Source organism: Pteronotus mesoamericanus, unplaced genomic scaffold (genome assembly GCF_021234165.1).
Source record: "Pteronotus mesoamericanus isolate MK-2021 breed Mesoamerican mustached bat unplaced genomic scaffold, CSHL_Meso_final scaffold_54, whole genome shotgun sequence".
In the NCBI taxonomy this organism is placed as follows: Eukaryota; Metazoa; Chordata; class Mammalia; order Chiroptera; family Mormoopidae; genus Pteronotus; species Pteronotus mesoamericanus.
In genome coordinates, this window is record NW_026555321.1 from 77,432,633 (window position 1) to 77,459,267 (window position 26,635).

General features: G+C 36.7%; 1 protein-coding gene across 1 annotated transcript in view; it reads right to left on the reverse strand.

Annotated features, from left to right (window-relative positions):
- The window catches only part of PCMTD1 (protein-L-isoaspartate (D-aspartate) O-methyltransferase domain containing 1), a 74,216-nt gene that overhangs the window by 37,664 nt on the left and 9,917 nt on the right, over positions 1–26,635 (reverse strand). The window contains exon 2 of the mRNA XM_054595128.1: positions 1,379–1,806. Within this exon, the coding sequence (XP_054451103.1) occupies positions 1,379–1,685 (307 nt within the window). The 5' untranslated portion in view covers positions 1,686–1,806. The remainder of the gene's footprint in view (positions 1–1,378; positions 1,807–26,635) is intronic.

A 26,635-nucleotide genomic window follows, 5' to 3' on the forward strand; every position in this document is an offset into this window, starting at 1 on the left:
TGGTAAAAATTAATAATTTGCTACCATTTTGAGCACATAAGAAAGCAAGGAGCTAGCCAGTATGTAGGCAAAGGAAATTTCAGAACTAAAAAAAATGCCTTAAATGCCACCATGTATGACCATGTAATTTACTGCCCAAACTGGGATTCTTTGGGAAAAGACATTATTAATACTGATTCTAGGACCACAGGGATAAACTAGGGCTGCCCCAGCATACCGGGGCATACTTACTCTAGAAAATAGTCAAAGATTCTCTATTTAAAATCTTTCAATGATTCCCTATCACTTTAGCATAAATTTTAAACCAGTCTTCTCCCTATAACTTGGGCATATACCTCAACTATAGCACATATCACACTGGATGAAAAGTGCTGATTTTTGTCTCTCCACCCCAACCAGTCTCTGAATTAGGCCTTTATGCTCTACCTTAATTCTTGCCATATAGCAGCACTCAGTAAATACTAAGTGGCTTAGTAAAATTTGTGGTTGTTCATTCTCCACCCAACATCATAATGTTTAAGAGATTTTCTTGTAATGATGCTTCTTCCATCACTACATTACGTATCTTCCAGCTGTTATCTCCCAGCGATGTGACTTTAGGCAAGCTATTTAACCTCCCTGTGCTTCAGTTTAATTCACCTACATACATGGGAACCATAATAGTTTACACTTCACAAGATTATTTGGGATATTAAATGAGTTACTGTACATAAAAGTGCTTTGAGACAATGTCTAGCTCTCATAGAAAGCACCCAGTAAGTTTCTCGAAGGCAAAGATATTTGTCCCTTTTCATCATTACTGTAATACTCACACCGGAAATAATTCCTAGCAGAACATGGAACGCCTAGTAGTGCGTTTTAGCTTACTTAGTAAGTGTACTGAAAGCTTAATGACCTAAACTTCTTTTTTGTGTTTTTTCCAATCTTTTGCTTTGCCCACCAGTGCAACATCTCTGCATCTCACACACTACTGTATCTTTAACAAAACCTGGCACAATTCCCTTTCAAATGGGACACAGATAACTATCAAATGCTATGCCAGCAGTCAGAACAATTTACCTGAAATAGATTGCATTATACTCCTCAGCCTCCTGCCTACCACTTGTTCAATTTTAAGTACAGAGAATGACTGGGGGTTGGAAAATGACTCCAAGATCTTTTGAAGTCTAGGACTAAATGCAGAGGCTAACTATCAGAGTCAGGACTAAGAATAAGAAAAGATCACTATTACTTTGTGTTTCCATTTAAGGAAGATAACTACTTTGAGTATACTCATTCAAATATACACTGTACACAAAGTTACAAAAGCTGTAAATGATAAACAGTAATACAAATTCAGCTTACTTTTTAAAAAAGAATTTTACAAAAATAAAATTACCTAAAATTAAGCCCACCATTGTACTTAGATATCCGGTTCCACTTCCCAGGTTAAGAAAAGACAATCCCGGTTGAAGTTTCAATGCTTCCATAACTTCAGAATAAATGCAAGGTGCTGACAAGTGTATGTTCCCATGCTTCCAGGCTAAGTCTTTGTAAGCATTGTCTCGGTAGCCTTCCAAATAGTAATCTCCTCGATCAATTGCTCTGAAGGCTTGCTCCACTCTTTCAGTTCGGATATACTGAGCTTCTTTTAAGTTATCAATTAAGTCATCATTATCTTCCCCAGCACTCACAGCTCCTCCCATGATAGTATTCAAATCATAAATTTCAGAATGTAATAAAATTAGCGGAAATGGCTTCCAATAACGTGCAGTATGGTTTGTTTTCTTTTTAATATTGCACTTGATTTCCAAAAATAAGTTAATCCTGAAAGGGAAGAATAAAAATAAACATTCAAATTAGTATTCAAAAGGAAATTAATTCCAGTTTATTAAATATATAATAGTCATTATAACTACCATTTCTCAAGGACATATTCTGTTCCAAGTATAGTTTTAAGCTCCTTAAATACATTATTTTACTTATCCTTGTAACAACTACAAAAGGTGGCTTAAGTATGACCTCATCTGTACAGATGGCAAATTTGGAGCACAGCAAAGTCAAGTGACCTCATACTATGAGGCCCAATATGGTAGCCACTAGTCACATGTGGCTACCTAGACCTAATTAAAGTTAACTACTTAAAATTTAGTCAGTCATACCAGCCACATTTCTAGTGCGTAACAGCTACGTGCGGCCCAAAGCTGCCAGACTAGACAGTGCTGCTCTATAAAGAGACACTGTTGGGACACAGTCCCAGGTCTTTCAGTCTCCAGAAACCAGGCTCTTAATCGCCAAGCCATGGTGCCATCTTTAGAGCACTGTGAGTCCACTCTAATATGCACAGATTATTTGACTGATATAAAATTCCTAAACTTAAAATCTGCTAACAATTCCCAAATGTACCACATAAATTCAAAATGTTAATAAAAAAATAGTATATTACCCAAATACTAACTATAAAATATAAAAACAAAAACAGACCCATATTTTTAAAATGGATATGTGTGTATATAAAAATTGTTTTGTTTGGTAGCCTTGTTGTGATAAATAAGACAAGAAATTTTATTAACAACTTTAATAGTTTAAGAACCAGTACATTTTATACACACACACAAAATGAAATTCTTAACTCAGAATCTTTGAATGAAACATAAGCGCACTTGATAAACTAAATAGACTGTCAATACATAATACTGAATATACAATTTAAGCTTTATTTAACTATAAGTAATAACTAAATTCATATATCAATTTCCAAGTTAAAGAATTAGAAGACAGGGAAAGCAAGAAATGATATACCCCACCACGGTCAGAAACTAGAGTTATGATGGTCAGTCTCGCAGAGTTGCATCCCTACTCTTGACTTCAGAGAAGAAAAGCAATCAGGTCTCAAACTTTGTCAGGATCCTTAGAACACTGGTGCCAGGCTGCTCCAACACTCTTGGGTCAGAGTCCCTACTGGAGCATGTCCACATCTGTCTGTGTCCTCTTTTTGTCTTTTCTTACAATTTGTTTAAACTTTTTAAGTAAAGGAAGTACCGTGAATCCACATCACATTCTTGGCTAACTTATTCACACACACACAATCTTGGCTGACTCCAATGTCCCCCACAATCAATGAAAGAAATAATTTTATAAGTACAAGAGTGTATAGCACCATTTTCTTCCATGAGTGTTATTTCACAGCATGTAGTGTAATGGGAGATGTCAATCTGCTGTTCCTTCAAGGGCCTTAGTTTTGGCATCCTTTTGTAACTCAAGCACATCAACTCGTCGAGTGCAATTCTGGCATTTAAAGATTTCTTTTAATGACATGGCCTCTAAGCATAGGTTAACTTTTTCATCTGGTATTCAAAGAATGAATGTCTTCCCAAGGTGAAAGAAACCGGGGCTACATTACATTGATTCCTGTCAATCTCCAGGGTGTCACATGCCTAAGGATTTTATAAAAGTAATTGACTATGCAGAGACATTAAACAAATGGTTCTACTGGAAATGCCATAATTAATAGTTTAAAAAATTATCCTCCTTGTTTGGTTCTATGGCTGAAGAATGACCTGACCATTCGAAGGTCCTGTTGAACTCTAACCTATCCAAAATTATCACAGCAAAACAAACAACACGGACTTTACTACACAGAACCTCACACTCCTGGTGAGAAAGGTAAAAGGAATAATCAAGCAAATATGAACTACCATGATTTGCCGACAACATCCTAAGCCTACAAAGGAAAGTACTCTCACACCCACCTTAAATTGAGAAACTGCCTGTAAAGGGATGGAGTGCTACAATGTATGTGACCATTGCTACAGGAGCCCAGAGAAACCCAAAGTAGAAATTGAACCCAAGGACCCAGGAAAGCTTTCTTAAAAGCATGATTTGTGTAATATTATTAAGCAGTAAAAGAATGACAGGCTGAGGAAGCAACTGGTAATAAAGCCAGAGAGTGGATGATACTTTTGAGAAGTATCCCAGAGAACTTATAGTAGTTTTGAGAACTACATGCAGTTGGCTATTTTTTGGCATCATAAGGCCTTATCCTGTAGGCCAGCTATTTATTTATTTATTTTGTCTGAGCCCTTTCAAGAATCTGATATATATATGGTCCCCCTCTCTATTAAAAAAAGAAACAAACCAGAAGTCCTGCATATAATTTCAGAAGGCTCTTGAGTTCTGAGTTCATCAAAAAGTCCACTCTAATTTAAGAACTTCCACTATAGGCAACAGAGAGCCAGTCACAGATATTAACAAAGTAGGGGAATTACATTTCTCTTTAAGAAAGTGCAATGTAATCTCAGTTTCAGACCTACTACAACAGACCTGAAACCAGGTACTCTTGATGACTGGAGAAAAACAATGCATTGTCAACAAGGAGCAGCGCAAAACTGTGAAACCAGTTTTCCCCAACTCCTCTCTCTTCAGTCTGGTAGGAAAAACAAACAGATCTGAACATAAGGCTGTAAGGACATCCAAGAGGGGGTTGGCCAGGAAAGGTTTCCTGGAATAGGAGGTACAATCTGCTACAATACATGCTTCTTTAATACAAATTAGCTCATACAGTTAGCATATATAGTAATGATGTGTAGATAATGAGGAAGTTGTAGTGGTTCACAATACATATCCATGTGTTGAAGTGGTAAGAAGGTATAAGCTTCCACATATTAAAGAGATACCTGAGCAGCTTATTAACACTTTAAGCAAAAAATATATACACACACACACACACATATATCTATGTATATATATTTATGTAATTGTAATTATATATGACAACTACATAAACACATATACCTATCTATGTATATATGTGTGTATATATGCTGGTACAGAGTGTGTGTGTGTGTGCGCGCGCACGCGCATGCTAGTACAGTGTCTTCAAGTGGTCTGGAGAAGCTGTGACTACAGATTTAAAAAAAATGCTAAGACTTTTTCCCTGAATTAGACTAATGAAGGTTATACCCAGGTTCAGATTTTTTAATTTTGTAAAAAAGATAATCATTTGCAAGTAAAACTATACCCACAGGCAAACTGTATTCCAGGGCCTAAATCTTAGATGAGAAAAATGAACACTAGGGTTTAAGGCTGTGAAACACTGACTGTGAAGTTCCTAGCAAATCCCAGTAGGTTTAGCTGTGCTACAAATTTCATTAGGCTTGCTATTGTTTTAGCTGCTAAAATGGTTACACAATTGCACAGGTTTTGAGTGGTATGCCTCAAGGCTATTTTCCCCACAAGCCCTGATGTTTTGCAAAACATTAGTTGTTTTCAGATGTTACCATACAAAAACCCAGTACTTGATGTGTTTTATTTTAGGAGGCCTCAGAGACCCCAAACCACACCTGAATAACAGCAGAAATAATTACAGAATCAGAGGAGCAGAGCCACGGTAGAATCATATAAGGGTGTTAAGGGGCACCTAGCCCAAACATGTTGGAGGTGGGAGTGAGAATGAAAGGACTGAAAGACTTCCCTAGAGAAGATGAAGTCTTGGTAAGCACAGAAGGCAGAAGAAAGAAAGGCGTTCAGGGATGGAGAAAAGACATGGAGGCAAGAGGCAGTGCATCCATTCAAGACACCACATACAGAACCATACAGAGCTGAAGCACAAGGATACAAAGTAGTGGTTGGTGAGGCTAGAAGAATGAAGAGGAGGAGCCAGGTAAGCTCACAGGCCTCACAAGCCCTGAACTTGGACTTCCTCCTGCAGACAATGGCAATTTGGGAAGGCTTTTAGGGAATGAGAGGCATACCATATGACTAATCTCAAAATGAAAATGTAAAAGAAAATCCAAAATTGTAAAATAAAGGAAATATAATTACATTATTTGGTTGGGGGTGGAGTAATGTTTACATAGTTGTAATAGTAAAATCACAATTGCTTTACATTTCTTAAAAGATTTTTTATTTTTGTTTTCAGAGAGAGGGAGAGGGAGGGTAAAAGAGAGGGGGAGAAACATCGATGTCCGAGAGAAACACTGACTGGTTGCCTCTCACACAGCCCTAACCTGGGACCTGGCCCACAACCCAGTCATGTGCACTGACCAGGAATTGAACCAGTGACCCTTCAGTTTGCAGGTCAGTGCTCAGTCCACTGAGCCACACCAGCCAGGGCCATAATTGCTTTAAATTGGAATAATCATTCAACCACACTGGGAGGAGGAGAGGAAAGAGGTAAAGAAAGGGAATGAGAGATAATACCACACCTGTGATAACACAAAGTAAATGCTGTCTAAAATTAATGATTAAAAAAAGAAAAGCAGTAGAAGCATCTTAGCAATGTGGGGGTAACTTCCCTATGAAATTGTTAAAGGTGTTAAGTTTCCTCTGGAGTGTGAGCCACAGGGTGGAAAACAGTGAATACAGGAACTGTTATACTTTGTCTTCAAGGCTTGACTTTCTAAACCGTGTACATGCATTATTTGAACAAAACTGACAAAGTAAAATAAAAATAAAGGAGAAGAATACATATATATACACACATATATATATATATATATATATTCAGATCAAGTACAATAAAGACACATGGAGAAGAGTTTCCTAAGAAATAAAAATGCACTTAACAAATAAAATAGTCTATAGTAGAAAAATCGAGGAAAAGAAAAAAAAGAGATAATTTACACTATGAAGTTTCAAAGGTATGCCTTTTTACCATATATGTTATTGCTAAAATTGCAAGGAAAATAATAAATTACATTTGCATAATACTCACTGATTTGAATATAAAAGTAGTATGTACACTTGTAGGAAATTTGAAAACCAATTAAAATAAAAATTATTCATAATGCTGGCATTCAAAGAGCCATTGTTAACTTCCTAAGTATGTATAAGCTGGGTTTTTTTTTAAATCTCAATATTGGTATTATACAGTATAAGATTTTCACTTTATATGTCATATGCATTCCTTCATGCCATCAGAAATTCTTCCAAAATCCAGAGGCATGATATCCTACCACATGGATACACCAGGACCATGTAACCAGTCCCAACTGCCAGACAATGGGAGTTTGAATTGATATATAATCAGTGCACATGAGGAGTCTGCAAGTTAAAATCTGTAGTGAATACTTCAACAATTCAACAATAATCCCCCAACTTGAAATACACTTCATTTTCTATGAAAGTAAAGCGAACAGTTGTGTAAAGAGCAACTGCAGCATTAGGATGTGGAAGTGTTTGCCGTTTGTAAATTCTGAAATAATGCCATCTCCATCACAGAAAAGTACCAAATACAAGTCAAGAGACCAAGTCTAGCTTTGCTCCCACTGATAACTTTACTCTTTGGCTCTTGGCAACACTCCACAATGTCATTTCCAACTCTGTGAAATGAAGAGGCAAAATTCTGATTCTGTAGTTTCCCCAGAACTCTGCTATTTTAGCCTTAGCCACACCCACATTTGAATACAACTGAGTTTTAGTTATCTAGGAATAGCGTTGGCATTTCTATTACTTCTGCCACAATTTTTTCTGCCCCACTCCTGCCATTTTCTCTAAAGGAAAAGAAAAAACTTTTGGGGATCTTCAAATCCCGCATTAAGCAGTAAATGCAAAATTAAGAATCTGAGAAAAACAAGAAAAGGTAAAGCCAGAACAAAGAAAAGTGTCAGAATAGAATAAAGGACTGGAAAGCTTAAGCAGTTACATCTGAGAAGGAAGTTGTCATATTTATTCATTGAACACAATTTCATACTGTGTCATTTTCTCTAAGTGTGCTTGGGATGGGGGTGTCAAACAAAGGGCACAGTCACATAAGGTTGCCTGAAGTGATATGACGTGCTCCAAAAATTGCTTGCTGTTCTTTGAAAATGAGATGTGTGGCTTTAATGTATTTGGTTTAGGCGAAGAGCTACTGAAGGCCCAGTTCAATATGATAGGTCCTTCCAGCAACTTAGGGATGTGTTACAGAAGGTTAAAGACAAGTCAAAGGACTTGGGAAGCACGCAGATGACAGACAGATGTCACAGAAAAGAACAGAATAAATGCTGACTCACTTTCTTTCCCTACTAGCAACCAGTGGCAAGCAGCCAATTGTTTCTAGCAGTTCCTCTTTCTGCAGAGGTGGAGACAAAGCTCACCTAGCCCCGAGGGAGGGGGCCAGGGATGGGGGAAGAGATGAGTGACACCAAGGAGTACACACTATTTAAGCACATGAACAAAGGACCTTTCTTTCCCATCCCTCAATGAGCTTGTCATGGGAATCATGGACCAAGGCTGTACTGAGTACAAAGGCAACTAGAGTGAGGAAAATTCTCAATGATGACAAATAGGTATGATGAAATATAAATACAGTTGACTCGAACAACACAGGGGGATTAGGGATCCCACAGTCAAAATGCCACTTACAACTTTGGCTTCCTCCCAAATAACTAATAGCTGACTACTGACCAGAAGCCTTACCAATAACAATCAATTAACACATATTTTGTATGGTATATGTATTACATCCTCTATTCTTATAAGGTAAGCCTGAAAAAATAATTTTTAAAAATCATAAGAAATAGAAAGTACATTTACAGTACTGCACACATTTACTGTAAAAAATATCTGCGTGTTAAGTGGACCCACACACTTCAAACCCACTCTGTTCAAGGGTCATCTGTACAGAATAATGAAAGAAAGGAAAAAAAGAGGCTCAGCTAAGGTTCACTACTCATGAGCCAAAAGCTGCCAAGACTTACTTCCAGTCAAGATGGTAGCGTAGGTAAATGGAGTACTCAAATCCACTCAGCAGCATGTTAAGATTACAGCTACAGTGGAACACTGGTTCTCAAACTTAATTCATTCCAGAAGCCTGTTCAAGAAGTGATTTGTTCAAAAACTGAATCATACAGGTGACTGATCAGACATATTTACTCCAAGTGTTGTCAGGTTGAGAACCAAAGTTTTGTCTGACAACTGAGATACTTTTTTCTGTGAACAAGTTTGGTCAGGAACCAAATTGTTTGAGATGGGGAGATGCTCGAGAACTGAAGTTTGACTATAAACTACAAACCAGCCATCATTCAGAACAGACTGAAATCCAACCAAAGAAAAGTCCTACAACTAAGGATTTAAAGAAAAAGCCACATGGAGACTGGCTGGAGGGGCGGAGACTCAAAACAGGCTGGTCCCACACCCAGGTGTGGCAGATAAAAATCAGGAGCAACGGTTCCCAGCCTCACAGCAGGCCCCCCAGCCTAGGTAGGGTTCCAGTGCCTGGAAAAGATGTCCTGAAAACTTCTGGCAGTGATAACAAGAGGGGATTGTGACTGAGTGAGATGGAGGGCTCCTGGAGTCCCAGGCAGTTCCTCTAAAAGGTCTGGCCCACAAACTTATATTCACCACCTCTGAGCTCCAGCAATGGGGCAGCAGCTTGAAAGGAACCAGAGGCATACAGAGAGGAACTGAATTGTGTCATATCAGGCTGAGAGCTCAGAGAGGCAGCTTTCTCTCACACAAAAGTGATGGCAGAGGTTATTGTTCCTTTTCTAAGACTGGCCCTCTACCCAAAGCCCAACAGAGCCAGCAGGCAGGAGCCATGTCTGAGTTTCCATCAACCTGGTTCACACTATTCACCCTGCCCTAGTGATTCCCTGAGACCTTGTCCCACCCAACTTGTGGGCCCACCCAAACTGTTTCCAGTGGCTTTTCATTTTTACAATGGCTTGTCTTGGCTTATGCTTCAGACTTTGCTGAAATCACTCAAACAAGCAGCAGTTGGCATCAGTGTGCCCCATATCTCTGGCTAAATGCCCCAGGCCTAACACTAGCAGAAGCCATCCTTTGTTTGCAGCTTAGCCTCACCTGGGCACCTCCAAGCCCAGCACAAGTGGCTGCCATCTGCAGATCGCTTTGTAGCTCATGTCAGGTGAGCCCCAGGAACAACACAGCTAGTGGCTGACACTGGTCTGCACCTTCCGAAAGGTCTCAGAGACAACGCAGTGGACAGCTTCAGACCACATTGAAGCACCACCCAATGCTCTCCACAAGCAACACACTCATGGGCAAACTAAAAGGGCACAAAAGCCCCACTGAAGTAAGTTCTGCTCTATGAGGTGGCCCCTGCACATCTGACTCTCCACAGTGGTCAGTGGCTGCATCCAGTCCTTGCGACCAATCCGCACGGGGGTAAATCCCTCCTATTGACGTTCCAACAGCAATCAAGGCTCAAGACTACAACAAAAGAGTGTGCACAGCCAACAGGGGAGGGGATTGAGAGTGGATGAAACTGGATACCTGCAGAGCCCAGACTGGGTGATTGAGGAGGCAGTGCCACTGGACCCTACAGAACACCTACTACCTAAGGCCACACTCTACCAAGCCCCAAGACATAGCAGCTCTACCTAATACACAGAAACAAATACAGGGCGGCTACCAAAATAAGAAAACAAACATGTCCCAAACAAAAGAACAGAACACCAGAGAAAGAACTAAAGAAAATGGAAACAAGCAATCTACTAGATGCAGAGTTCAAGACACTGGTTATAAGGATGCTCAATAAACTTAGTGAGAGATTCAACAGCATAAAAAAGGATATGAAAACCATAAAAAAAGAACCAGTCAGAAATGAAGGATATACTAACTGGAATTAAGAATAATTTGTGGGGAATCAACAGTAGAATATATGAAGCCGAGAATCAAATTGGCAACTTGGAATGTAAGAAAGCAAAAACACCCAATCAAAACCAAAAAAAGAAAAAGAAAAGAAATCCAAAAAAATTAAAAATAAAGATAAAGACAGACTATGTAAAGAGCCTCTGGGAAAACTTCAAGTGTACCAACATTCACATCATGGGGACGCCAGAAGGAGAAATCAAGAAATTGAAAATCTATTTGAAAAAACTAATTACAAAGTACTTCCCTAATCAGGTGAAGGAAACAGACATACAAGTCCGGGAAGTATAGAGAGTCCCAAACAAAATGAACCCAAAGAGGTCCACATCAAGACACATCATAATTGAAATGGAAAAAGTTAAAGACAAAGAGATAGTCTTTTAAGCAGCAAATACAAACAGTTAATTATGTACAGGGGAGCTCCCATAAGACTGTCAGTTGATTTTTCAACAGAAACTTTGCAAGCCAGAAGGGAGTGGCAAGAAATATTGAAAGTGATGAAAAGCAAAAGAAAGGACCTAGAAACAAGATTGCTCTACACAGAAAAGCTCCTATTTAGACTTGAAGGATATATAAAGAGCTTCCCAGATAGAAAAAGCTAAAGGAATTCATTACCACCAAAGGAGTATTACATGAAATGTTAGAGTCTTCTTTAAGAAGAAAAGATCAATAATATGAACAGGAAAATGGCAATAAATACATATCTATCAACAATTGACTATGAAAAACAAAATAAACAAACAAGCAGAACAGAAACAGACTTGCAACAGAGAACATTTTTACAGCTGCCCTGATAGGAGGGAGGCGGGGGAGATGTGTTATAAAATGAGATTAAGTACAAATTAGTTGTTACAAAATAGTGATGGGAATATAAAGTACAGTATAGAAAATATAGTCAATAATATTCTAATTAACTATAGCAGGGGTGCTCAACCTTTTAGCATCTCTGGACCACAATGGAAGAAGTGTTGTCTTGGGCCAAACATTAAATACACAAACACTAACAAAAACAGATGTGCAAAAAAAAGGATCTGCGCATAATTTTTGTGATATCTACCACCACCCATAAGCAAAAAAGTCCTCACATAATAACCCTAAGTATACAGCGGCCCTTTCTATAATCTTTTAAAATCACTGAGCAAATCCCAAGTTTGTGATCACTAATATAGAAATGTACTATATCTACGTAATAAAACATCATTGATTTTTTAAAGTAGTTTTTATTATAAAAGTAAAAGAAAACAAGGCAACATTAAACTAATGGGATGTTTAACATCATATTTGAGAAACTAGTGCATCAGCATCTGGTTTGACAGAAGTAGTTGCAATTCTCAGTGAGTCCTCAAGGTATTCATCAGACATTTTGGTTCTAATTTTAATCTTAATGTGTTTCATTCTTGAAAATAGCTGCTCGCAAATGTAGGTGCTACCAAATAGTGATGATATGAATAAGCGGTGACTGTGAAGCAAGGAATATTTGTCTCTGAAAAGATAGGACCTATAAAAGTCAAGTAAAGAGACACAATCAAATTTTTCTTTAAGTTGAATGTCAGACTGCAGCCCTATGCATTCCATTTGAAAACTGGCAGGTAACATATTTATGTCAACTGAAAATTGAGTCGCAAGTAGAGCAAAATACTGATTATTTTCCTGGAAATCTTTAAATCTGTCTTCAAATTCTTGTATCAAATCAAAAAGCAAGGCTGCGTATTTTTTTGCTGTTCACAGGATTGTGTTTAGCCAATGTGTCAAAGTGCATAAAAATTTTTTGTCTTAATTTGAGCTTGCCATAATTTCAGTTTCATTTGAACGTTGTTATGGTTTGAAACATGGTATTGATAAGCTAGTTTTTCACCTTGAAGATGTATGTTTAACTCATTTAAATGAGCAGTCAAATCCATGAAAAGTGCTAAATCTGTAAGCGAGTTTTCATCATCAAGTTCCGGTGCAAATTTATTTTGATACCATAAATGACTTGATAACATAACACATCATAGTTTTTCTTTCAACGTTTGGCCTCAACTTAGCCACCTATTTCTGAAAATTAAATGATGTTACCATAATCAACATCAGTACTTTTAAGGAATTCCTGGAATTAGAGATGATTCAATCCCTTGGCTCTTATGAAATTCACAATCTTGATGATGATTTCATGACATCCGTTTTTAAAGCTTTTGTGCACACATTTTCTTCATGCACTATGCAATGATACTTTATCAAACGTGGGTTTTGGGCAGTAATTGCATCATCTTATATTAATTTTACAAGTCCCTCTCTTTTACCTTCCATCGCTGGGGCACCATGAGTAACTATACCAGATGTGTTGGCAATGGACAAAGAAAATCACTTTATCATATTTTTACTGCTTCATATAAATCTCTTGATTTAGTTGTGTCTTTTAATGGCACTAAAGAAGTGATTTCTTCAATGACATTATATTCATCATCAATACGTCTAATAAAAATAGCAAGTTGAGCTGTATCTGTAGCATCAGTGCTATCATCCATAGCCAAAGCATAAAATGTAAAATTAGCAGCTTTACTCTCCAAACTTCTTTTGATAGATTTTCTGACTTCTTCAATTCACCTTGCTATCGTCTGGTGAGACAAACTGATTTTAGAAATATCCCCCTTTTTTTCAGGGCAAATTTTATCTGCCATGCTTTCTATACATTGCTAAATAAACTCACCACCAGTTAGTGGTTTTGATTTTTTTGCTATTAAATATGCTACCACATAATTAGCTTTTACAATGGAATCTGCCCGAGTTGTAACTTTTTGAAAAAATTTTGTTGAGAAGACAGACTTTTTTCAGTTGTGCTATTCTGCCCTTACAACACAATTCTTCATACTCCTTTAATTTGGCTGCATGTTTTTGCATATAATGCCTTTTCAAATTATAGTCTTTGAAAATTTACACAAATTCCCTACAAATTAAGCAGAGTGCCTTACTGTTTGCCTCAACAAAGTAGTACTCATCTGTCTGCTTTTTATTAAACAATCTTCCTTCATCCACAATTTTTGTTTTTTTGGTGGAGGGGTTATTTTTCTTTTGAGACGTTGCAGAAGCCATGCTGGGATTTAAAAAAATAATAATAGATAAGGAACTTTATTTACTTTTTATTATGCAAATTAATTGACAGATAAATAGAAAGCAAGGTTTGGGCCCTGCCTTAGCCCTCTTCAGCAGTGAATGCAGGGCAAGGCAGAAAGCAGATTATAATGCATGGCAGATGATGTGTGAGGTGCTGCCAAGGTGTGAAGTACTTTTAATAATCAAGTAACAATGCTTACCTGACTTCTAAATAGCATTAACGCCTAACGTTGCAAAGGTAGGTTGAAATATCATTGATAATCGTTGCCTTGCTAAGTTACCACGAGTACATGTAATGTCTGATGGTGTAAATTCTACTGTCTGCACTTAGAAAATAACACACTGGAAACAGCATACCACTGTAAAACTGAAGCCACGCATGTATCTAGCAAGAGCATACATGTTTATTTTACATGACACTGCAAACATAATCACAAAAAAAACTCATAATATTTTAAGGATATTTACAATTTTGAGTTGGGCCACATGAAGGCTGTGAGTTGGACACCCCGATGTCTGTGTCAGACCAGTGAGATTTATTGGGATGATCACTTAATAAATTATATAGTGTCCAATAACTGGGGTGTACACCTGAAACTAATATAAAATTGTACGTCACCTGTAATTGAAAAATAAAAACATTATTTAAAAAATAAATAAAGATTTCCAAGGGGGGAAAATAGTTGTCAAGACCATCTAATTAAATCTACATCTAATGATAAAAACAAAACCTTTTTAAAAGAAGTGATAACATATACATGCAATTTCCTACATAACTACTGCATACCTGGCACTGGGCTCTATTTCTTCACCTTACCCCTATCAAAACCCACTAACTTATTTTACGAAAGAGATTACCAAAGTTCAGAGAGACTGTGAGACAACCTCACGATGCATGAGTAGCTGAGCCACAACTCAAATCTTCCCGAAACAGAACAATCTGCACAGAAGCTCCTGGCCCATAATTCGAAAGTAAACTTTTGCCCTGGCTGGCTAGATCAGTTGGTTAGAGCGTTGTCCTGATACACCAACATTGCAGGTTCAATCCCCAGTCATTGTATGTCCGGGCACATACAAGAATCAACCAATGAATGCATAAATAAGTGGAACAAAAATCAATGCCTCTCTCGCTCTCAAACCAATAAATAAAAATTTAAAACATAAATTTAAAAAAGTAAACTTTTCATTCTCTTAGCTGAAAAGACGTTCAACTCAGATCTCTTCTCTTTCAACCTCTTATTTCTTCTTCTGTTCTCCCTTTTGGTACTCTCAGTTGCAAAGAAAGAAAGAATGGAATAGTGGGAAATAAAGTATCTGATGTCATTTACAAATGGTACAATCTCATACAAATTACTTAACCTGTGATCTTAAGTTTCCTTGTCTGTAAAATGGGGGGGGGGGGACCACCATAAATATGTGAAGAGGAAATGGTGCACTGCATATAAAGCTCCTAACATCCACATATCCAATACTTTCTTTCACCTCTATGACAAAAAAAATGCATCTTTGAAACTTTTATTTTTAAACACAAAAGACACTAAAAAGGGAGAACAAAAATGTGCCCATTCTAAAATCTAGTGAAGACATCATCTAGTGGCCTCCTTAAGACAGAACTATAGAGTAGAAGTGTAAACTTAGAAGGTAGAGGTGTTAAGATCAAAGGAAGCCAAACAACAAGGCAAACACTGACAAATCAGTTGACTGAAATAGAGAGATTAATATGGAAAAAAAAATAAACAAACAACTGGGCTGTACATAGGCTGAGAGGCCTTGATCAGGACCAGCTGCCTTTTCTTTGTACACTTACTTGGGCTCACACACCAGTGAGGGACTTAACCTCTCTATGGTAGCCAACTAGCTAACTCCTGCCCATGCTAATTTTCTCTAATGGAGCACTTATTATATCATTTAGCAAAAATTATGTCTTGTATAGTTTTCTTTGGTTCAAGAAATCTTTTTTGTCTATACTGTAAACTCAATAATAAAGATAAAATAAAGTAATGAAGATAAAATAATGTCTTGTGTTTAAAATATTCATCGCAGTTGTAAAAGGCTTAGCAAGCATGGAATAAATGGTGGCTAAACATAAAACAACCGTGAGAGTTAACTTCCAGCTTTCTACTTTAGAAAATCCTTTCAAATTTTATAATACCTACATTTGAAAAATGGCTACAGCAAAGTGAGGTATATTTTTTCCTCTATGCTCCCTCGAACTCTGGAATCTTCATCTGATCAACTGATAAACCACTGCCTCAAAATAAATCAAGATCATCTCCTCCCCTAAACTTTCAATTCACTACTGCATTTAATTTAAAGTAACAAAACAAAGGTGGGTTTTTTTTGGTTACATATTTTGGTAGTTTGTAAGCTGTAAGATACCTATATTCACAGATGCAGACTTTTAGGTTATATAGTTAATTCCACTATTCCAGCATGGCTTCTATGAATTTTTTTTACTCTTTACCTTCCCCCTCACCCCTTTCATTTTCCGAGTCTCTTCACCTGGAGCAGTGAAGAGCAGCATTAACTCAAAGAAGACAGAGAAACAGTGGGTGGTGGCTCTATGTGAGTTCGAGGTATAGAATATAAGAAGACAAAGGAATATAAAATTTTTTAAAGGAACAAGACATGAAGCAAATCAATCTGAAGTTTTATTTTGAAAGTTGTAAGATTTCAGTTACCTCCCCAAGGCTCTATTCTCCTTTTATTCTAAGATCTAAATATATGACCACTTTAAACCTGTATCACTATACAATGCAAGAATGGGTATTCCTAAACACAACTCCAACAGCATACTACAAATGCCCTCGATATGCAAAGTTCCTAAATCTTTGAGCTTACAAAATTAATCCTCAGAGAGGATTACTGCTTAACATCTATTTCCAAGAAATTTAAGAAGTGCTATACTAACCATCCTTAACACAAAAACATTCCTGTAAGAGTTGTAGCCTTTAAAACAGGAAAGGTGTTTACCTCTTCTAACTCAGGAAAAGTCTGAACCAAAACACTAAAGTGGCCACTGAGCTTTTTGGTTTCAGTCCATTAAATGACAATGTTCTTAGAACGTAAAGAGATCAATTGGGAAATGTGAGAGAAAATTGGAACACATTTGTAGCTCCTCCTGGGTCAAGTTTTCAAAGTGGGGCTTATTTTATTTGAAAAATTATGAACTCACACAGAACAATATTCAAATAAAAATTGTAAAATATTTCAAAGCAAAATTACACAATTCGGGGGCTATCCATCAGTTCAGATGATCTGTTCTCTTTCCCTACTATGTCGTAAGGTAAATGAAAATATGAGCTCACACCAATGATATTTTTCTTATATATTATCACACTGTGAAATGCAAAGATTGGCCTTGTCACACTATGTAATTTTGAGCAAGTTGTTATCTTTTCTAACTTCGTTTTTTTTTTTTCCAACTGAAAAGGTCACTAAGTCATGCTAACCTGAGGGCACCTTTAAAAACTTTCAAGAAGTCTAAGCCTATTTATTATACAAAGATAAAAATGATCATTTTATGTATGGACAGACTCTAGTAAAAAGTTGCATAAAATAACTAGTTACATATCAATCTTAATTTTCCAAAGTACTTCAATACCATCGCATATAATTTCATTATGACCCTACAGTACTTACACAGGACAGGTGATATTTCCTGCACCACACAAATGAAGAAAAAAGATTAAGAAATAGTAAAATTATTGTTCTAGATTTCCACTATAACACAGAGCTTTTGTGAACTTATTCATAGATCTACTGTCATGCACTACAACTAGTATTCACATTATCAGAAATAAGAAAACACAGCAACTACAATTTTAAGTCTGAGATCCCCAAGATACGCATGCATGTATACACACACACATACATTGATACTACAGTTTCATTTTCTAGGACAAATAATTTTTATACTTATTTTTACTCATGAGTCAGAGAATATTTAATGAACTGTCACCATAAGATCATCGTCATAATGCTATAGGCTCTAAAGTAAGTACTAGGAGGCTTCCCTTAAATTTGCACGATTAAGTTGTCATCAGTGGTTCCTTGAGTCAATAAAACTCATTTGGTGAAAACAGTATGAATTGAATAACCAAAATGTTTGTGAAAGCTTGTTAAACTATAGCTCAGAACCTCCCTCCAGGCTGCATATAACAACTTCACCACTGGCCCAGCAAGGAGTAGGACACAGGCATATTGAGGAGAGAATGTCAATGGATGGCCTCAGTTCACAGTCTTTATTCAAGGGAATTAGTCTCAAATGGTTAGTGTATTTTCAGACAAATGTTTAAAAATTACTTTGAATTTGGCTAAAATGATTCATAGTTCTAAAGATCTTTAATAACATAAGTATTTCATGTGCTTTGATTGGTCTTCAAATTATAGTTGATCTGTGTAAAATTATGCTTACAGTACATTTTAAAGTACTAAATATTCTCTCAGCAAAAGTTACTCAAAGTAATTAGTATTAGCTAATATTTGGATATTTCAATTTCAAAGTGTTTCTGCAAAAAGACTTCATTCGATAATTCAATAAATAAAAACTGATCACTTATTGACTCAGGAACAATGAAAAACATGGAGAATTCAGAGACCATATTCCATAAGCTAAACTTAATTTTAAAAGCTTTCTTTATGAGCTAAGAACTGCAGAAGAGTTCACTCCATTTCATGGATAAAGAATTGAGATCCAGCAGTTGCCTTATCCAAGATCATACAAGTTGGAAAGAAACCCAAGATTTGCAAGTCATTATATAATAATTTTAAACAGAAGAAATTCTATTCAAACATTAGAACATATAAATATAATTGCAAAAGACCCACTCTACTACTTTGTTTAGATTTCTTGAAACTAAGTGAACATAATACTCTTTTGAAAATTAAATTTTTTCTTAATTTCAGTATTTTAGTTATAGATATTAAATACTAGTACTGTAACCTGATATATGACAGCTTGTGAAAACTGTAAGAAAAAATACCAATAACTGAGCTATAATATATTAAACATTATAATAAAAGTGAGATAGCTAAAATCATTGTTTTCCTATTTGACTATTTTATTTTTATTTTTGTTATTATATTTATTTTATTATTTTCTTCACAGGAAAGTTCATGAATTATTACCAATCTCCAGATATAAATTATGTAACAATGTATTAAATATATCTAGACTGAATCCACATAAGTTATAGTGGCAAGTCACAATGTAAACACTCAGCAATGTAAAATTTTGGTCAGAAGTCAATAGGATTTATATCAATAAAAATATAATTTAGTTTTACTTACTCATTTGCTATTCTTACAGGGATCACTTATACAATAAATATTAGTAAAATAATTTAATATCAAGTTGTAGGTTCATTATGAGTCATTCTAACAGAAAATGTTCTTTCAACATAAACAGAAATACAATTAAAGGATCACTGTGGGTTCTAGAATGGAATCCTAATTCTATAGCTTCCTACTATGTGACCTCAGGAAACATAATTTACCTCTCTCTAGGCCACAGCTGCTACATGGTCAAAATGGTATTAGTGTCAAAAGAATATATGTAAATATACTATAATAGTCACTGTTACTTGTTTCCATTATTTAATGCAAACCTACTTAATCCTCTCGCATTCCCATTTCAAGAAATATTTATCAAATGTATAAAAATCTGTAACTAGTAATACACGTAAAAAATACTTTAGATTGTAGTTGCTAATATTCAATGAGATCACAATAACTCTATGGTGTTTCTGAGGAAAGCCAAAGCATGTAAAGATCAGGGAAACATCTCGAGGAAATAAATACCTTGTGATTGAGGATGGAACTGGAGGAATCCATGTGAACTCAAGATTTGAGTAAAGGGGAAAAAAAATGCACACAGATACATATACACATATGTACGTTTATACATAGAAAGTAGTTATAGAACACACATATAAATACATATACTTTTACTCATTTACGGAGCCCTAAAAGGTTGATAATTTAAAAAAAAAAAAAAACTCTGGTTGGAAAAGAAGTAGGAAAACATGTTTTGCATTATTATTTCTGATTGCATGTTACCTATCTATCAACAGAAATCTTCCCAGTCCTCATACTAAGGAAATTCAAATATTAGCTCCTCCATTTTTAAATGGGACTAAGGCAGCTCAACTAGTCTTTTTCTGCTCCCCAACTCTTAGTATCATCCTGGGCTTCTTCAACAACTAATCAAGCTTCAAAGATAACAACTGCAACTCCTTAAACTGAGGACTACTTACCCACTCTACAACTTCTGAATCCTTATTTTATTCTACAATCACATTTTACAGTTAACTTGCTCATTCTTTTTCTATGACAACATTTAATCTTCAGTGTAACTAGTACACTAGCAATCTTTTTCTGTAAAAGGAGAGTAAATATTTTAGGATTTTCAGGCCATTGTTTCTGGTACAACTTCTTAAATCTGTACCTGTAAAGCGAAAGCAGCCACAAACATGTAAAGAGCATGGCTGTACTCCAAAATCTTTTTTTTATGGACACTAAAACCTGAAATACATAGAATTTTCACATTATAATATATTATTCTTCTTTTAGTTTTTAGGCTATGCAAAAATAGGCAGTAAGCCAGGTTTGGAACTATGGGACTTTACTTGATTTTCACCTTATAATATATTATTCTTCTTTTAGTTTTTAGGCTATGCAAAATTAGGCAGTAGGCCGGGTTTAGAACTATGGGACTTAACTTGCTGACACTTACCAGTACCACTTTCTTCCCAAAGATAATAGGACCTATGAACATGGCTTCTTTCACTAACTCTCCATTATTCTCAACACCTCATTCTGACTTTCTGTCTCATTCCCCTTGCATACTCCTGACCTTTACCAATCCAAGAATCTTCATTCTCTGTGGAGTGTTTTATACTGTGCAGTGTTACTGAGAAAATAAAGCCACTACGTGGACTGACACCACTAAAGAGTCATGTTCCCCAATCTCAGCTGGTATTTCAGTAGCACTCAGCAATACCTGTCTAATGGCTAACTCATTACCACTGCCAATATCCTTTCAAGATGGATCTTCTTCATTGAACAAATAGCTGTATTTCATCTTCCACAGAAAAATGGTATGAGACAAAAGCCCCAACTTCCCAGTTAGGATAATAATCCCACCCACTGGACAACAGTATTACAAATATGTCTGCATTTGTACATGCCTCCTCAATCAAAGTGCATGAATTAACCTCTGGAATGACAAACCTAGTAAAGTAATAATAATTGCTTTATTATTGGGTTGGCCAAAAAGTTCATTTGGTTTTTTCCATAAAATGGTTCTAGTAATGCTTAGTTGTCTTTAACTTCATTTGAAACAATTTTGTTTGTCTATGTTGTGAGACAAAACCTGTCTCCCTCACATCACGCCGCTTGGCCCCGGAGCATGGCTGGTTAGTCAATGATAAGACCCCTTCACAGCAGGGGCAACCTAAGACAGGCAGAGTCGCATAGGGGCCATCAGCAAAGGACTTGGGGGACACAGAGAAGGGACAAGAGACCCTCACCCCTCAGCTCTGTCATTGCCAGAGTCCTCATTCTATCTGAAAGAAGTCTCCTTATCTCTTGGCTGCTCTGCTTTGCCCGCCTTTCCAGGCCAGTGATCAGGTGGTTCTCTGGCAGCAATTAGGCCTGGAAAAGGAATGCATTAAATCTGCTGAAACCTACTTTGCTAAGAATGCTCTCAAGTTAATGAGTACTGACGTTTGGGGTCCAAGCATAGGATGAGATTAGTTGCCCAGGTTTCAGGGCTGAATGGGTACCACCTGCCTACCAGACCTTGACCTGAGGCAAATCTCTGTGTTCCTTCCATTGTTATCTATGATCTCTGTTTTCTGTAAACATAGCCTTTAGACATTGATTGATAAGCTTTGCATGCACGCTGTACACCCCTGTACACATCATTCTCAATATATGCCACTTCAAGAGAGGGGCTCAGGGCATTCTCCACTAGAAGGAATTGCCACCCCCTTTTCCTGACAGACCAAGAGTGTCTGGAATGACTTATTTCCTCATCCACTGTGGCTCACGGTCTCTGTGGGACACGGTGTCCCCCTAATGGGAGAGAGAGCTAACATACTCAAAATATTCAAATCAGTAAGTTAATGGTGAAAATGAAAAATGTCTTATTTTATGGGAAAATACCACACGAACGTTTTGGCCAACACAATAGAATGTAAGTACCTTACTAAATATCGAAATAAGTACATATATTAGAAGCCTATCACTCAACCAAATGTTTTATAATTATGTATCATTCTAAGAGAAGAAGCCCCATGACCCAGACATCTTCTCTTAGACTACTTAGGTGCCTATCTTAGTCAGCTTAGGATGCAGTATCAAAATACCACAGACCAGAGAGCTTAAACAACAGAATTCATGTTCTCAGTTTTAGAGGCTGGCAATCCAAAATCAAGGTGTCAGCATGCTCAGTTCCTGATAAGGATGTTCTTCCTACCTTGCAGATGGCCACCTTCTATGTCCTCCTCACATGGCCTTTCTTCAGTGTGTACACAGTGTGTACAAGAGAGAGAACAAACTCTTTCTTGTCTCTAATAAAGACACAAATGAATCAAAGCCCCACCCTTCTGATCTCACTTTAACCTTATTTCCCTAGAAGCCCCACTGCCAAAACCAGCTACTTTAGAAGTTAGGGCTTCCAAGTATAAATTTGCACAGATACAGTGCATTTTTTCAATGATCTCAAGACACCTTAGATACAGCTCTGTATCACCTCTCCACAGGTTATTAATCTGTTTCTCACCCACTTGACTGTGGCCTCTTCAAGAAAATTATTTATATAAATAAACACATGAATGCCTGTTTATTTCAAGCACTTAGCAGAGCACCTAATATCCAGGAAGCCATCAGTAAATGATGAAAGAGAGACTGAATGAATGAGTAAAGTCTTTAGCATAAAATTCATTTAATCCAAGTGAAATAGACCAGTACTTGAGTTACACAGACCCCACAGGCTAATTGTTTTGTCTATGAGATTGTTGTGCCTTATAATAAAGAGGAGATAATTCAAGACCCCCTACTAATGAATAATTTAGTTTCCCAGTTATTTAAGATATGGGGAGCAGGGGAGCAAATATAGCTATGCACTAGACAAGTTATATACTCTACTGCATATTAAGATAGCCTGCTTTGGGGTATATTTCTTAGGAGAAGAGACAAAAGTCTTAAGGAGCTTACCAGTTAGTTGTTAATACTATACTTTAAAAAAGCAGGGGGGCAAGACGAAAGATAAACCTGTGATACCAAAATATATTATCACAAAATATTAAAACTTATGTTAACTTTCAATGGTTTAAATTAATGTCACTATGGTTAAGCTGGGAAGCAAAAAAGACAGCAGTATAAATAATACCAAGAAAGACAAACCTACAATCACAGGGAGAAAAAAAAAGAGAGTCAACAGGCTCTCCTGTGAATTATTAATGCAATATTAAGCCACAGTAAATTTTACAGAAGGGTAAATATTTTAAACAGTTTTGCAAATATTCTAAGTATAAGGAGGTACACAAAGGCTGGTAAAATATGCAAGAGATTTAAAAGATGGGTTCAGAAAGTCGACCTGAAAGAAATGTAGGCATGTGTACATTTTCTAAATCATTCCCTTGATCTACTGACTACAAGAGCTTTTTTGGGCATTTTAATTCTTTATAGATGATGTACTGTGGCAACAGCAATAAAATGAGGCCAAGTCAAAAACAAACTATATTGTTGACATTTGAAATCTCATTCTAGAACTTTAAAAGTCTGTGTCATTGTAGCAAAGGCATAATCCATATCATTTCCTGTGCATATAAACCCAAACCAAATACAGTACTTTAATATTTGTGAAAAGCTAGTTAGAAAAATAATAAAATTATAAAGAAAAACCCTGAAATTACTTAGTTGATCCATCGAAATGGCATAACTACTTGTCCAAGGTCATAATGACATAATTCAAGGCTCCAATATCTAGTGTCTTCATTATGTTTCTTTCCAAGACATTATAAAATACAAGCTCAAAGTGTGACACATTTTCTGAAATTCAATGCCTGTCAGCTGTTTTTAAAATAACAAAATCCTTATATTGTTAAAATTAAAGAGGGAAGTATAAAGTACCGCCTAAAACTGTAGATAGAGCCACTATCAGTCAGTGTATTAAAAAGCAGTGCTCAAATAGTTGGGCCAGGGACTATGACTTCATTTTGACATTTAAATGTGAAAGAATACAAGGGGCAAGCAAGAAATAGCTGACAGGTAACAAAACACAAAAGTAAAAACTAGCCAAAAGTCAAAAGGAGTCTATCTTTTCAGCTAGAAAAAAGTTTCTAAATGGCAAAAGGGAACAAAAGCAATGCATATATGTTTTAAGAAAGGCATACAGCGGCAGTATGTTGCACTGATTCCACCAGAGATTAACTACAAATCAGAAATATTCTACTTCCAGAGAATAAAACAGTGGTTACCAGGGAATAGGGGGTGGAGAGATGAGATTCACTTTGTTTAAGGGTACAAATTTGCAACAAATATAAATAAGCTATAGAGCTCTAATGCACTACAATGAATATAGGCAACATTGCACTACAATTATGTAGTATCGCTACAATGACAAATGTTACAATATATAAATGTATCCAAGTAAGGCATTATAGCCTTTAAATTTACACAATGTTACAGGTCATATTTATTCAAGGAAAAAAACGCTATACTTCTGTATCAATTCCAAAAGACCAGTAAATGTTCCACCAATGGATAGACGTGCCAGAGAGACACTGCAGGAGGAAAGGGCTTTGCTCCTGGTGGGCTGCAATGCTTGGCAGGTTCCTACAGAGCACAGGGGGAAGTTCCCCAGCACCAAGCTCCCACAGTGCCCTACCTTGGGTGGTTTGTGGAGACAACCTGACGTGAAACCTCTGTGAACATCTTCCCTTGGTACCCGGGAGAGCAGATTTCTGGGGAAGGCCATCAAGGAGGCATCACAGCAACTTCACAGCCATCCAGTGAGCCACACACCCTCTCAACAAGGTCTGGATCTCAGCCCTGGGTGGGCCCGACCTTGGATGTTCACTTATAGCCCTATAGATAGTGGCTGCTCCTTACATCTATTTTTATACTCTTTAGAGAACTCTTTACTAACTGGCCAAAACTATTTTTGTTAATTCCATAAACTTTTCCTGTTCAAATTACTGTGTGATTTCTTTCCTGTTTGGACTAGATTGATACAGTCTTGAAAACAACAACAAAAAAGACTGACTATCCTTGCATTGATTGGGGAATGAAAGTCAAGCAGTTAGGCAAAAGAATGAACAGAGAATACAATAGATCCTGATACTCTGCCAGCCAAAATATTCACAATACCTTGGATTTGACTTAAATTGCTATGGCCTGCAAACACTCACCCCTCCTTTTCTTTTTTAACTTCTAAGTATTTGGGTTTATTTCATCTCAGTTTCTCAGCAAAATGTTAAATACTTGTCACTAGCTTTTCTATGTTATGAGAGCTGTCCATCCTGATGAGAGGAAAGGTGTATAGCTAATACTAAGTACTGAGGGCAGCAGTTGCCCATTCATCCATTTAAGTTCCTGGTCAGGAAATTCATCAGAGTCAAACTTTCAGACAGGAGGATGCTCTGGTGGCCTCATCTACTGGGATTCAGCTTAAACAGGAGCTTGCTAACTGAAGCACATGATCTCCCTGGTGCCCTCCTTTCCCCTTCTATGATTATTAGCAAGCCTGAAAAAGAACAAAATAAACCACTGAAAAACAAGTTAAATTTGATGTAGGCATGACAGGCAGGCTAAAAAAGAACGCTACTGTATAACGGAGCAGGAAACAGCAAATTCTTGAAAGAAATGCCAGAGATAAGCAATAGTAAAGGTTACACTTTTTCTTGTTAGTGGAATGTCAAATTGAAAGAAGAAAAAGACCATCAAAAAACATTTCTGGAATAAAGCAATTCAGGCATTGTCAGAATACAAAGGAAAAACTAAATATATACACAAGCAATAAAGAATTCAATAAACCTGTTATATCACTCCTTTAGAAAACAATTCTGGAAGAAAACAACAGTAAATGACAGACTTTGCTACTGTACTAAAAATGAAATACGCTGAACACCAAAGAAGAGTGGTAATTACCAGAAAGACAGCCGTATGTTTCTATAAGGCATTTGTTTTATTTTAATGTGGGCTGGGTGGGAGGAATAAGTGTTTTCGCAGAAACAAAAATACTTTCAAAGATAGCAATCTTTAGTAATTTGTCTTATCCACTACTTTAACTGTAATTTCTCCAAAATTTTCTTTTTATAGCTGGTGAAGCCCAAGTGTAAATTCATTTTTTGGGTATTTACAATGTATGCACAGGGATAGTCTTTCTTTCCTACTGAGAACAAAGGTTATGTACAACTTCAAGTACAGGATTCTTTCCCCAATGACTCCATATAGCAAATGCACAAGGGCCCCAGCAACTTTCTTTTGCCAGAAAAGCAATTTAAATAGCTCTTAATTTTGTACCTGCTTTCCTCTAACACACTGCCTCAGGGACTTTAGAGCAGGTATATATTTCTCCTTTCTCCTGCTCTGATTCAAAATCATCCGCCTTTAGCATAAAATTTCCAGGGCATTTAATAAGTTTCCAGATTAATTTCATAGGGGAGGGGGGTCCCACCACCATTGAAATTGAGTATGTCTGAAACCAAAGACTTCTACATAGGCCCCCACCTTTCAAATTAGCTATTCTCTACAATTACTTCCCTTCCTCTAAGTGAAAAATCCCATTCTGCCACTATCCTTATTCAATTTTAGCTAGGTTATTTTAACTATAATGAACTTCTTGATGGTGTTCATAACTGTGGTTCTCCCAATTTCAATAGCATCCTTTATACCACTTGGATTCACCTGCCCACTATATTGCTTTTATTATGAAAGTAAGAAGCCCCCAAAATTC